We start from the raw sequence: 13,754 nt of genomic DNA on the forward strand, positions 1-13,754 counted from the left end.
AGACAGACTTGAAAACATGTGAACTTATCCTTTAGTGGCCTACTTGTAATTTTGCTTCTACTTGGTTAAAGGATTTATGTTCTCAAGACTGCTTTTTAAATTTTGACTCAACCCCTACAGCCAAGAACACTGACAGGTATTTATTTAAGGGAGAGACAGACATAAAATAGAAATTATGCTGTCAAAAGCTGAGCCTACCTGGCACCACCGTCCTCGGCCCTAAACCGCATAACAAAACATTAGATTTTACTTAATTACTTTCTGAAGGGAAGCTGGGATTTATCAGTATTCCAGGTTTTCATTTCACAAAATAAAGACATTTTAAAATTTTTTATTCAAGAACATTTAGATCAACCATTGAATTCAGAAAAGCTTCCTTTTCCCCTAACAGGACATAACTTAACAGAACTTCTCATCAGATGTTCGAGTTCACATCATACATGTTTGGGATGTATCAAACTTTTGACCTACGATAATTTTTTTTTTTTCTTGTGGCATTTTTTTACTGACTAGATCTCATTTCAATATACAGTGTTTCAAAACATTTGGTAAGCAATTCTTTTTATTAGTTCAACATTAACACACAAGGAGAAAAGGCAAAAATTCCTATTCTCCCTAGAATTTTAACAATATGCTTTAGCTGCCTTATAATGTTTAAAATTAGATTCAAAATCCAACGTGTTGGAAAATATCTATTACTCAGCAGTTTAAAAAAACAGCATTAGACAAACTAAAAATGCCACGTCTACAAGATATGGACGGTAATGGATATGGATGTGAGAACAAGTTTTGTTACATCAAGTGCAAGCCCAAAACAAATCTATAAATGACATTTGTAATATAAAACTTGGTAAAAAATACTTATTTAAAACTGTACAATCACCAAGTACACAGAGTGAGCACATCAACCGTTATTCATTTGGCTTCAGTGGCTTCGGCCTTTGGCTCCTGGGGAAAGAAAATAAGAAAGCAGCACGTTACAAGCATGGTTTGTCTTGGCAACATGACAGTACATTCTCTACTGTGACCACCATCATGCTGTGATTTCATCTTATTCAGTATGTTACAGGGTGCCAGCAAGTTTCATCAAGTCATGCAGATCATTTAAAAACCATTTTAATACCACATGGAATTGAAAAAGCTCATTAACTTTAAAAATATAACTCTCTTATAAATGATTTCAAATTGCTGACAAAGAGACAGGGCGACTGCATTTATGACAGAAGTGCATCAACAAACCATTTTATTTATTTTTATTAAATATTTATATGATAATAATAATCCAGCTCCACTTAAGGGCTTAAGTTTAGGTGGCATCATTTCAGGCATTTCCAGAGCAAATTATATAAACAAAAAGAAGAAAATTTATGTTGTGTAAGATTTACAGTGGATTTTATTCTTTCATCAACAAACAAACCTCAGCCTTGGTGTTTCCATTTTCTGCTGGCTTGGCCTTCTTTGCTTTGGGTGCCTTCTATAAAATAACATGACAATATATTACTAACAGATTAGAACTTTCTAACCAGTATTACAATTACCACATGCTTCAGAATAATGAACAACATTTAGAGTACCAAAACATCACAACTGTATGTCAAAGGTTCCCTGGAACTGGTGCAAACTCAGTTTCCCTTCCGAGAACTGGCGGCCATAAATAAGTTTCACACATGACATACAGAATTCAGAGGAATCAGTTAAGAGTTATCAATTTCATACTTTTGCAGCAGCTTTTTTCTTAACTTCCACTGGTGCAGCTTTAGGTTTCTGTAAAACAAGAAGAGAGACATTTCAACTTATTTGCAACAGCAGATTACACAACAGAAGTGCACTGACTTTGGTGAAAAATAATGGCTGGTGACACTGAGCATGTTTCTAATTTTGTGACCATCTCTAAAAATCATCCTTCTGCTTTCATTGCATTCAAAACACTTAAAATAGGATGTTACTTCCCCTTATCACTAATAATAACTTTTTTTAAACGGGATTTTGATAAATTGGAGGTACACCAATCGAAATAGCAATACTGTGTTTCTGAGAAGCTTACCAAAGCCAGTCGTGGGGAAGTTCTTCTTTGCTGTAGAGATAAAAGGAAGAAAAACGTTAGTGAAACCTATCAAACTATACTTACAGTAAAAGCAGAATTAACTACAAATATCAGAAGCCCCAATCTATTGGAAAAGTAAAATGCAGTCTTAATTAATTTCTGAAAACCACCTATGTATAATATTCTTGCAATAAAAAAGCATCATAACAATATTAACAAACATGTTTACAAACCTCAGGTGGGACAGCTTGCTGGAAGACAAAGAACAACAAAAAAAATATATCACATTTTGAGTTTGATTACCAGCATTATACATGTCAGCTGATAACAACAATCTTAAAAATCACACAATATCAAGATGTCAGTATTCCTGCAGCCGTAATCTTGTACACCCACATACACAAACACAGTTTAAAGACAAATTGAGAAACTTGCACATTCTGATCTTACTGAACATCACAAAAGAACTTCCCGCGCATATTTGAATTCAAATTTGGGCTGTCCTGTCACCATGACACCGCTTTGGCGCCCTGACAGCTTCCTTTGTTTTGTATCAGTGCGCGCCGACAGACAGCTGTTGGGAAACTGATAAGATTACTCCTTTACTAATCTGTTACTACCACTAATAACAATAACAATACAGATCATAAATGCAGCCAAACGCAATCATACAGAGGTTGCAAATAAATAAAAAACGTGTTTGATATTTAAGAAAAGCTGTTAATAGTTTTTATTATCTTTTTTTTTTAATGAATAATTGGTATTTTAAGAGACCAACACACGCTGCTACAGAATATGTAATCTCGACACAAAAAAAAGAATCATAATCCTACTGAATCAAAAATACTTATCATGCAGGCAAACAAAATTTCATTTCACATCGCTACATTTGCTGTTATGCAAATTCAAATGCACGATAACATCTTCAAACTGGCAGTTAGATATTTACAAAGGCCATTGTTGATTAAATGTATGACATGTTAATCCTGTTTTAAACTGTATGCATGAACAAGTCCGACTTTTCTTATTCAAAACAGAGTGGAGGAAAAAAAAAAAAAGCCACATCCCCTCCCCCCACTCCTTCCTCAAATTGGCAGGTTGTGCTTGAACTTATTTTGATTGATAGATAACCGCTCGCCATTTGGTCATTTGCCTAATTTAAAAAATGCGTTCAAGGTGATAGCTACGCATTTAACTGCATGGGTCGAAAGTTTGTTGTTTAACCCGTCGTTTTTTTTCCCTCCAACCGACTGTCACAGAGATAACAGGCAAGACAGTGGTTGAATTTATCAACGGCTGCACTTGTGAGAGCTGTTGCGCAGGACGTGGAAATGTTGTTATGAACGTTATTCGTCTGGAAATATTTTTACGTTGTCAGCCAGAACATAAACCTAAATAATTTTCGACAAACGGGGAGGATGCCTGAACAGGTCCCCACTGTCGGGTCCGCCATAGCTGTAAACGTTTGTTGGGGATGATGACGTTCCTCTGATGCAGAAATATCAAACGCAACCTACCGTTCACCTCAAGTTATCGACACGAACCTAATTCGCGGAGTTAAAATAAAGTAAAATAAAAATCTTACCTTCACTTTGCCCATGTTGTTGGCAGAAAATGCACAAAAATATGACCGTAAAAACGAGCTTTTTTTCGGAGAGATCTCAGACTTCAGCCGACCAGACGCTGTGTAAAATGGCGAATGTATAATGCAAACGAATGTTTTTGTAGTTTATACGCTGAAATATAAGAACGAAACCGGTTTGAACCAGTTTAGTATTTCCAAGTCTGTCATTGGATGCAAATGCGTCACGTGTTTACAGGCACCGCCCACTTGTTAAAGAGGCAGGAGGCAGTCTGGAAAATACTGATCAGTGCCGCGAGGGGGCGTAGCGACCGTTTCTGAGGGATCAATCACTGGGTTGTGATCGAAGAAAAGATACTCAATTATACAGATATTAGGCACACTTTACTTTCACACTGTTAGCTGGCTTAACTCAACTTTTTGTGCTGACAAATCTTGCATTGACAGAAAAAAAGCAAGTTGAATGAAGATTTCCTGGACAGTGGTGGAGGGAATATGGCTAAATTTTATATCCACAAACATAAATTTTCTAAATCCTTAACTAGTTTGCTGTCTTTCTTTGCAGTAATTAAAACTCTCCTGCACTCCTTAAGCCATATGAAGAACCACAAAAATGCCTTACTGCTGTCTCGACACACAGAACTCACTTACGTAAACCTGTAATCTTTATTTATTATATGTATTTACTTATATGATTCTATTCCTGTGTCTTGTATGTTGGTCTATGTCTTTTATGGTTTTGTCCAACTGTTTGTTTTGTGTGATGGTTTTCCTGTATTCGTGTGTTATTTGTGTGTGTTGTGTATTTCAATATTTGGCCAATGAAGTTGGGGAAAAAAATCACAATTTTTTTGCAACCAATTGCACTCAACACAAGTAAATATTTTAATGACAAAAAAGAAAGAAATACAACTGTTGGAGATGTATTCAAGTCCTTTACTTAAGTAAAACCTACTACACTGATTGAACTCAAAACTGTACGTAAGTACAGTCGAGTACAGTAGAGTACATTTTAAAAACTTAGTTACCTTCCACCACAGATTATTTGATGTTTATAACTGATGCATAAAATAATAAGCAGAATTTTACTATTGTAATTGACCCAGAAAGGGCTAATTTACTTTACATACAGTTGAGTAGTTTAATCTAAAACAATGCATTATATGTAAGAGGGTGATCATATGTTTTGCATGTAAAATATTAATTTGTAAAGTACAGATCTAAGATAAATGTTATCAGGTAAAAAGTAGAATATTTCCCTCTGAAATGTATCGGAGAGGAAGATTAAGTAGCATAGTACTATAGTAAATATCCAAACATGCCACCACTGTTCATAGAAGACTTTCAAAGTCCTAATTCTTGTCTTTGAGATCTTACACTAGTCAGTGAATGAAGGAGAAAAATTGGCTTACATAGAGATAAAATTGAGGATTTTTATAGGATGTGGGCAGATTTGTTTATACAATTAATAATTTAATGACAGACCTGGTGGTGAAGATGCTTATGATCTGGGTTCTTACTTATCTTTTCACTCCAAGTTTGTCTGCCACTGGTATTACAACAAGAGTACTATTCAGAATAGGGATAGAGAAGAGGATGTTGACAAGAATGTACAAAACTCATTGTTTACTTTGATTGTGCTTCTAAGATGTACATTTAAAAAATATACTGTACATATTTTTTGATTTCTTCTTATTATTATTCCAGATCTTATTTATTTTTCCCTCTGTAATTACTTATTTATATTTAATGTTATGCTTGCTACGTTTTTAACTGAGAAAGTTGTATTACTGGGGAAAGAAAGAATGTTTTTTGTGAATGTTCTGTTTTTTCCAAATGAACAAAAACCTATAAACACAGCGTTGGAAAAAATATTAGTGTTTCTTTGCTTGTGCTATTTTACTTACTGGGAGGGATAATTTGTCAGTCTTTGTATGCATGTAATTTGCTATACACCAGCATCATGGACCTTGCAAAAATTATATTTTGCTGCAGCACAAATTAAGATATTAGATACCGATATATTAAAAGCTAGATTGACACAAGAACACTTGGGGCGACTGTTCAAAACCAGCTGTAACTTTGGCATGTGGTGTAAGTACAAAGGAGTGAATCATACATCATTTAATGACATCTGACATAGTTTATTCTGTTTCAAAAAGCTGGTCAAAATCTAGTTATGTCATCAACATCACACTCAACAACTGGCACTTTCTTTAGGCCTCAACAAAAATGCAAAACTGTATTGATTTAATCTGGAGAACTGCGTTGGAAACATTTCCAAAACACAGGATCCCTGGCTTTCACTCATAGAATTTGAGCTTCCGATCAATGGCATGCATTTGACAGACAATTTACACAATTATTTAACTACATCTTGACCAGACATTTCCATGTGTTAGACTTTTTTTAAAATCTACAATCATAAATATCACAATTATTCTACAGCCCCATAGGGGTAAAATTTCCCTCTCGTCTTGTACACATCAGTAACAAAGTGAAACCCTTCCCAGTTACTCACTCACTCTTCCCTTTTTCACAGAAGCCCTTTTGGGAAGAGGAAAGGAGAGGTTTCATCCCCACTTCAACATAGGGTTTGTTCTTTAGAGCCTTCCTAGGCCAAGATGGCTGAGCTGCATAAGTCATTAAAGAAAGAGTCTCTCTTGTGCTTTAGTGCGTCTAGGAATTCCTGAACTCGTTCTTCCCGGCAGGCAGTATAGTGCAGCAGTGCCTCCTGTCTTCTCTGGGTGTCGACAGGCTTTCCATTCCCATGATGCTGCAGGTGTTCTTCTACGCGGGCACGATCCGCCTCTAGCTGCTGTAGGGCCTGATGCTCTCGATGGAGGTCTCTTGCTTTCTGAAATACACACATTAAATTCTAATTAGTCATGTATAAGTGGGAATTGTTTCAATAAACAATTACAAAAAAAGATTCCCCTTTTTTATGACAATAATGCAATTCTTTGGGACTCACAGTGCTCTCTACATGTTATGCAAACTACTTTATAAAAAGGAGTATTGCTAAATTGGCCTGGCAGGAAAACTTATCTTTTTACCAAGTGTGCTGGAGTGAAAGAAGTGAGGCAATAAGGAAACAGCCTTTGCAGCATTGCAACAACACATGCAATAATTGTTTTAAATGTTTAGAGACACTCCTTGCCATATTATGTCACAGTGTTTGCAGCTGATGAACCAGCAATTATTTTGGCTGTTAACGAGATGCCAAAGTAACACATTGACCCTCACCTTCACTGACTGAAAACACAGGTATTAGGATATATGCTTTATAACATTACAGTCTCAAAAACAAGAGAATTGAGTTAAATTGTTATGTTTGGCAATGTCTCAGATAACAATCATTATGACCCTCTCCCAATCTATATTTATTGCAAAGCCACTTTATCTGAGGTGTTCTTGTTATTTTGCTAAGCCCCCTGTATACTTTTTCCAATACACATTCCCATATTGGTGGCAACACACACATGGTGTCTCAATAAAAAGGCTTACCTGAATGGATTTGTGATTTAACTGATATTGGAGAATGGCTTCACATAAGTTCCAGAAAGAGTACTCTGGCCACAGGACTGATTGAAACACTAGACATGAGTGAGAAGTCTGTAGGATGGAGGATAAAAGAAAATCAATGCAAGTCACAGAGAAGCAGCTGTAAAGTGTTTGACGGTATGATGCTTTAAAGGGTATACTATGCAGGATTTTCCTAAAAAACAACATATAGACTCATACAAAAAGTAATCCCTCTCAATCATCACTTCTGACCCACTAGAAGTGTGTGGTGGTGTATTTATCTGCCCTCTGCCTGTATTTTATTATTATTCTGCTGTGTTCGGGATGTTTCTGGGCGTCAACCTTTGGGCAGTGGGTGTGTAGCCCCCAGCCAATAGCAGCACGCATCGTGTGAGGTTGGGACTCATAGCGTAGCGACCAGGTTACATCGCTGTCTCAGTCTTTCTCCTCATCTCCGCTCTGCTCTCTGTCTCTGTGTCATGGATGTATAAAGAGCTGCAGGTCTGTGTGTCTGCTTGACTGAGGGCGGGGCTGAGCTACACACACGCAGAGCAGAGAGGCCACAGCTCTGCATTCACCCAAAATAAAGCAATACTGCACCTTATCGCAGGGGTGTGCAGGGGTGTGGGCGCGTCTATTTGTGCTTTAGAACGTAACTGCTGTGAAATAAACAGAAAATAACGTTTTATTTATCTGATTCACAGCTTTGTTTTCACCAGTGCTGCTCACTCTGTTCATTCACTCTCTAGCTCGCTCGACCACCGCTGCTCTCTCTCTCTCTCTAGCTTGCTCATTGACCTGGGGAGGAGGGGCCAACTTTGAATGCTGTGTTTACAAACACCAACTGACAAATCCTGCATAGTATACCTTTAAGTGTCCAAATTATTTAAAAGAATTCTTCATTTGGTTAATACTGTCTATCATAGGCCACACCCCCTAATCTGGTGGATAATACAGTGTTGTTACAAGCATAAAAGCAATCAAGAAAAATCTTATGTGAAAACAATAGTCTGTCTTTCCTAGAAAAGATCCTAACATGTTCAGATATTAACAGAGAGAAATTTGAAATCCAACAAAAATCATATATACTTTGAGCAACATAACCTGAAACACAAGTCTAGCTGCCAGGGTTACAGCTACTGTGCCAGAAAAAAAATAGTTGTTACTCCTAATTAGCAATGATCCCAAAAATACTCAAAACACCTGTCTCCAAATCTTACCTTGCTGTCTCTAAAGTGTAAGTGAGATCTCTCAAGGAGCCTATTAATGAAAACAACTCATCTTTAATTAGTGTAATTTTTCAATGTAGTCATTCTCATCCTCACCTGCCAAAGCAGGAAGTCGCTGAGTCGCACCTCTCCAGAGGTACGGATGAGCAGGTCAGGGTTGGGAGAATTATTGCTGTACAGACACTCACTCAGCAACGCTTCTGAAACATCACTTTGCACGACAGACACACAAACAGCTTGTTAAGGCGATGACTCTCCAGGTTTTCCTTTTATATGCTATGTTGCATTATGTTTCTGGAATATAGATGAGATTAACTCAGTTGTCTTTGCCATTGTTTACCTTGCATTGATCAGGCCCTGCTCCACTCCCCAAGCCATTTCCCTGACTGCATTGGTGATTTCATATCTTGACGTGTAGGCAAAACACACATTCAGGAAACATCTGCAAAACAAGCATATGATTATCTGTAGTCTTTTATAATGTATAACATAAAATCAGTTTCACATGGGTAGTATGGTGGCAAAGTTCTGTCACAGGGTCATAGATAAAATCTAATAAAATGCATACTTATTGTGAGCTCTGGTTGAGAACACAGCTTTGGCAATCAGCTGCTGAAGGTCTTGTGGCAGCATATTCAAATCGCCCAACACTCGGATACACACACCGTGCTTCTCCAGATTGTCCCTACATAAAGACAGAGACAAGAGAGGTGTTGGGAGGAGAAGAAAAAACAAGAAAAGCATGAAGAAGAACAGGGAGAACGAGAAGACTGCTCCATTCATAGAAGGCTGTTGAAACGTGTCTGTCTGCATTTCCCACCCAGAGACACATATGGTGCCTACGCTTAGAAATTTCTACCATGTAGTCAGTGAGCTCAGTTTCCCTGGCGTACTCTGCAGTCCAGTGTCGTGCATAAAGGTGATTTGTCGAATGTTGGTGTTGAACGCAATAACACTGACTACCCTCCTATATAAACTATCATCTTGGTGGCAGCAGCTTTGTAGTTATACTTTGATTTGAAAAAGAACTTATTTTAATTCTAATTATAACTATGCTAATTACCGATCTGTTAACTCCACCTTGAGTGTTTTGTCAGAGTGATTGTTATATGGGGTCCTTAGCTCTTCCTCAAGCCTCTGTGTGCCGTTTTTTTCCTGCCTCTTTCCTGGGAAATGACCATGGAGGCTGCACTGCAAATTCAGGAGGCTTATCTCTGCCTGGTTACAGCAGTTATAGTCAAATCAAGTGCACCAGAGCAGCTGCCCCACAACTAAACTGATATAACAGCTACATGAATGTTTTACCTGCAAGACTTGTGTTTTAATGCTGTTGTTCATCATTTGTGATGTGAAAACATCAGAGAAATAAAAAGCTTCTGTCCTGGCATTAGTTCAGTTATAAAATCCAAATGCACCGCGGAGCATCTCTCTTGCCGCCTCTCTTGGACGGCAGAGAGGAGACGGTACAGACGCTGGTACGTGTCGGTTTAAACGGGAGTTTAGCCGACTTCATTTAACACCGGAGCTGAGAGCTCGGAGCAGGAAATATAGTCGCTTTGTGTCGCGCTGCTGTCCTTCGCTTCCATCATCTCGTGCCGATTCATTTTGAAAGAGCAATGACCAATGAGGAAACTTCAACACAGCTGGCTGAACAATGGTTTAACTTCTTCACTCACTCACTCAGTCACTCATGGACAACCATGGTTATAGGGCTGATCCATGGCCGGTAAAGCCAAAAATATTATTGGTATCAGGACTAATTAAGATTAAGCCCAATATGATGCCACATTTTCTACAGCATTATTGTTGTAGGAATTTGAATGATGACATCTGCAACGTGTTTAGTGACAAATCAGGACACAAACCAATTACAGATTGTAAAAAACATTACACAGCATCTGTAACATCACCAAAAAGTTTCTACACAACAGTTTTGAAGCTCGGACTTTAGGTTTCCTTCTTCCTGTCGTTGTGGCAGTTGAGCCAGAAGATTGAACGCTGGGCAACGAAGGGGAGCCAGAGTGGAAATGAGGTGGGGTGAGCAAGTGGCAAGCACCACAGCTGAGTGAGACAGGTTAGTCCTTAGCTTAGCTAAAAACTAACTTTGACAAAGGGTGAATTTCTCAAAAATGTGTCATTTGCAAAATATTTGTCAATATGGGAAAAAATTGAGACAAAAACTAGTGGCCATTTGTGGAACTGCAGTTTAACACACTCCCACATTAGCTTCAACAACATTCAACATAGTTGTCAACTGGTTAAAAAAAAATGTTTTGTTTTTTTTGTCTAGATGACATTTACATTTGCACTAAGGACCACAATTACAGTATAAGTAGAGGTGAAATCCATTGGTGCAAACTTGATATTCTGGGGGTATTGCAGTGAAAAAAGTCAGTATTAGCCAAAATAGCAATAGAGACAATAGACTATTGGCAAATATATTGTGCAACCCTAGTTATTAATCAGATTTTCTTCCCCTTGGTCATTCTGGCAGCACTCTACAGTATATCTTACTCAATGGCAAATGCAGGTGTTGTTGTGTCAGAGTTGCCAACTTCTGTCATGTCTGATTACACCAAAATATCCTGTGGATGTTTGGAAAAGCATCTATGAACAGTATTGACTTCAAAACATCAACAGAGAGCTGAGATGACCTTTGAGAAGAGCAAATATGCCTAGAAAAAAAAAACAGCTCTGTCCCAACTGGTTGGCACCACTCAAAGAGTTTTTGTTACTTTTGGCTACTCACTACCCATCTGAAGCCTGATTTGATTTTGCAAAGACAGAAACTGAAACATGTAAGTTTCAGTCTTATACCTAACTTTAACTCCGCTGCATTTGGTTCCTGTCTACATTTCTTTAAGGAAGCTGTGAATCATATGATGTATAAAATGTGATTTGTTCCACAACAAACCGCAAAGGGAAAAAGCTATTTTAAATTTTTAGAATCATTAATACAAAACTCACCGTTCCTCCAACAGCCTCTCAAATTTCTGCTTGGCCAGTTCCATCAGCCCATCCACCTCATCTTTAGTGCGCTTGAAGTTCTCAATGCTGAAAGCGTACACTGTAACCTCTGGGATGTTCAAGTGCTTGCACCAGCGTAGTGTCTGGAGGGGGCAAGGGGTTACACATTAATTAGCAACTAGTTCATTTTTTTCCCCCAGATGACATGTGTTTGAGAAGACAAGTTTTAAACCTAATGCAGCCTCACCTCTGCCAGCTTGTTAAAGCCCTGCATGTGCCCTTCCTGACGCTCCATGTTTTTCTTACGTGCGAAGCGGCGGTTACCATCCATGATGAAGGCCACATGTTTCGGCATGGGTCCTGCCTGGGAAACACAATGCAGATCAGGGGAGTCAACAGAGAGCTGGGGTATACTGACTGATTAACTTGTTAAGTTAATCATGCTGAAATTACTTAATTAAAAGTAATTGGCAACAATTGTGATCAATTAGTTGACAAAAATCCCAAACATCCGTTAGTCTAAAGTCATTCGTAGTTCTTAGATTTCCTCATCCTTCTGTAACTGAAAACTGAATATCTTTGTTGCAAGTGGTTTGATTCTTGGAAATTGTGGCTTGACAAAACTATTTTAACTCGAGCTCCAGTTACTAGCATTTTCCAGGGCTTTCAACAACATCTCAAGAACGGATGACGTTAGGAGCAAGCAGTCCATCCACCGATTCTCACCATATGAATGAAGAAAGAGTTTTAATCAATCCCCCAAGTTGTGACTGTATTTTCTGTCCAAGTAGCTGGACATGACATGACAAAAAATGTAAATGTGATATTATATGAAAAAATATAAAATAATTTAATGTAACATTACTACGACAAATATAACCAACTTCTTTTTTATTGTTCCACGTACAAATTGAGAACAGATGTGAGCCTGCAGTGTTTACTTTCTACATTCTTGCATTGACTCTTTGCACTGTTTTGTCATGTTTTACACTAGTCTGCCTTGTGTTTGCATACTTGTTATGCACCTTATGTCATCTTTTTGTTCTCTTTTCTTTATGTTGTCCCCCTTGTTTGCACTACTCAATGTTAAACGTAGCACCACTGGCCCCAGAGAAATTGCATCCCTACTGTGTGCTTGTATATGAATGGGCTGACAACACATTTCTCTTGAGTCTTGAGTTATTTTGAGTTCTTGAATTATTTCTGGCTCCTATGTTTGGAAGCCCGACTTGAGAAATCGGTTTAACACATTTTTTTCTTTTATTGTGCAACAGTCTGAATATTTCTTCATCCAGATTCTGGAAACACCTCCAGAACAGTGGTAAGTGTTGTTAAACGACCCTCTGGATGTTTCAGGGTAATTATTTTTCAGAAAAATGTAGGCTTAGCTGTGTGACACAAATGTAACTACAATAGACGAGAAGCACAAGCTGGGGCTAGACAAGGAGGTACATTAGAATATACACATTTAGACTTACCTTTAGGATATTGGCTGAAATCTTTTCCAGCAAGTTTAATTCACCTTCCTTTATCCACGACATTTTCAGGCTTTAACGGTCTGGAAACAGTTGATGAAAATGTTTCTTGAATGGTTTTTTGAATGTCAACCTCTCAACACAAGACTACACTTGACAGAAGAAAATATAAACTCACAGTTTAAACGACAACAAAGTTACATGAATGCCTCATTAATGTGTCATATTAGAAATATATAATTTTACATGGAGCCGGCGTTGGATTTCTCCGTTAACTGCCAGCCTGGCTGCTCACGAGACATGCAATGAACTAACGTTAACTGCTATGAGGCTAAAAAAAAAAGCACAAACCTAGAAACAAAACGTCTACAAAACAACTAGTCTTAACGGCAACTGTATTATTCATTCAAACTATTGAACCACACGCTGTCCTGTACACAAAATGACTAGCATTTTATCACATTTCACAAACCTTCCAACTCACTGATTTTTACGATGACGACCTCTTCCGCGTTGGAGTAAAGTGACGTCAGCCGCACAGTGACGACTTCCTGTCAGAGGTAAGTAGATTTGCAAAGCATGTGGATGGACGAAATGGCTGTTCTGGCGTTATTATTAGATATTGTTAGATTTGAATTAGACATGAAAACCTGCAGTAATCGCTTAAACAAAAGTCATAAAAACTGTGTTTTTATTTAAAAAAATTATTAATGTAACTGTTAGTTTATTTAACAGAGACAATACAGATAAACAATGTTAGTCTATATAGTGACAAGCAGTAATATTTGAGACCCAAGTGCTGGAAGAAGTATATAGATCCTAAAAGTAGAAATATCACAGCGCAAAAACACCCTATTATACGTACAAGTATTTAAAAGTATTTAAATCTGACTGACATAGAAGTGCAGTGGTTCAGAGTATTACCAGCAAAA

General features: G+C 37.8%; 1 protein-coding gene across 4 annotated transcripts; it reads right to left on the reverse strand.

Annotated features, from left to right (window-relative positions):
• Positions 1 to 315: 315 nt before the first annotated feature.
• Positions 316 to 13,388, reverse strand: dhdds (dehydrodolichyl diphosphate synthase). 4 transcript variants are annotated; one of them, XM_044358824.1, is made up of 14 exons: positions 13,307 to 13,388; positions 12,826 to 12,905; positions 11,595 to 11,711; positions 11,348 to 11,490; positions 8,949 to 9,065; positions 8,721 to 8,822; positions 8,477 to 8,591; positions 7,134 to 7,241; positions 3,630 to 6,483; positions 2,278 to 2,295; positions 2,045 to 2,074; positions 1,717 to 1,764; positions 1,418 to 1,474; positions 316 to 948 (listed from the first exon to the last, which is right to left on the reverse strand). In XM_044358824.1, exons 2-9 carry the CDS (start codon positions 12,886 to 12,888, stop codon positions 6,241 to 6,243), a joined length of 1,008 nt encoding a protein of 335 aa, XP_044214759.1. In that variant the 5' UTR covers positions 12,889 to 12,905; positions 13,307 to 13,388; the 3' UTR covers positions 316 to 948; positions 1,418 to 1,474; positions 1,717 to 1,764; positions 2,045 to 2,074; positions 2,278 to 2,295; positions 3,630 to 6,240. The 4 variants fall into 4 exon arrangements, with proteins under 4 accessions (XP_044214759.1, XP_044214760.1, XP_044214761.1 ...); XM_044358825.1 differs by having other exon boundaries at positions 13,295 to 13,380; XM_044358826.1 differs by lacking the exon at positions 13,307 to 13,388 and adding an exon at positions 13,069 to 13,280.
• Between the last annotated feature and the right edge of the window lie 366 nt (positions 13,389 to 13,754).

This window comes from Thunnus albacares, chromosome 8, assembly GCF_914725855.1.
Source record: "Thunnus albacares chromosome 8, fThuAlb1.1, whole genome shotgun sequence".
NCBI lineage: Eukaryota > Metazoa > Chordata > Actinopteri > Scombriformes > Scombridae > Thunnus > Thunnus albacares.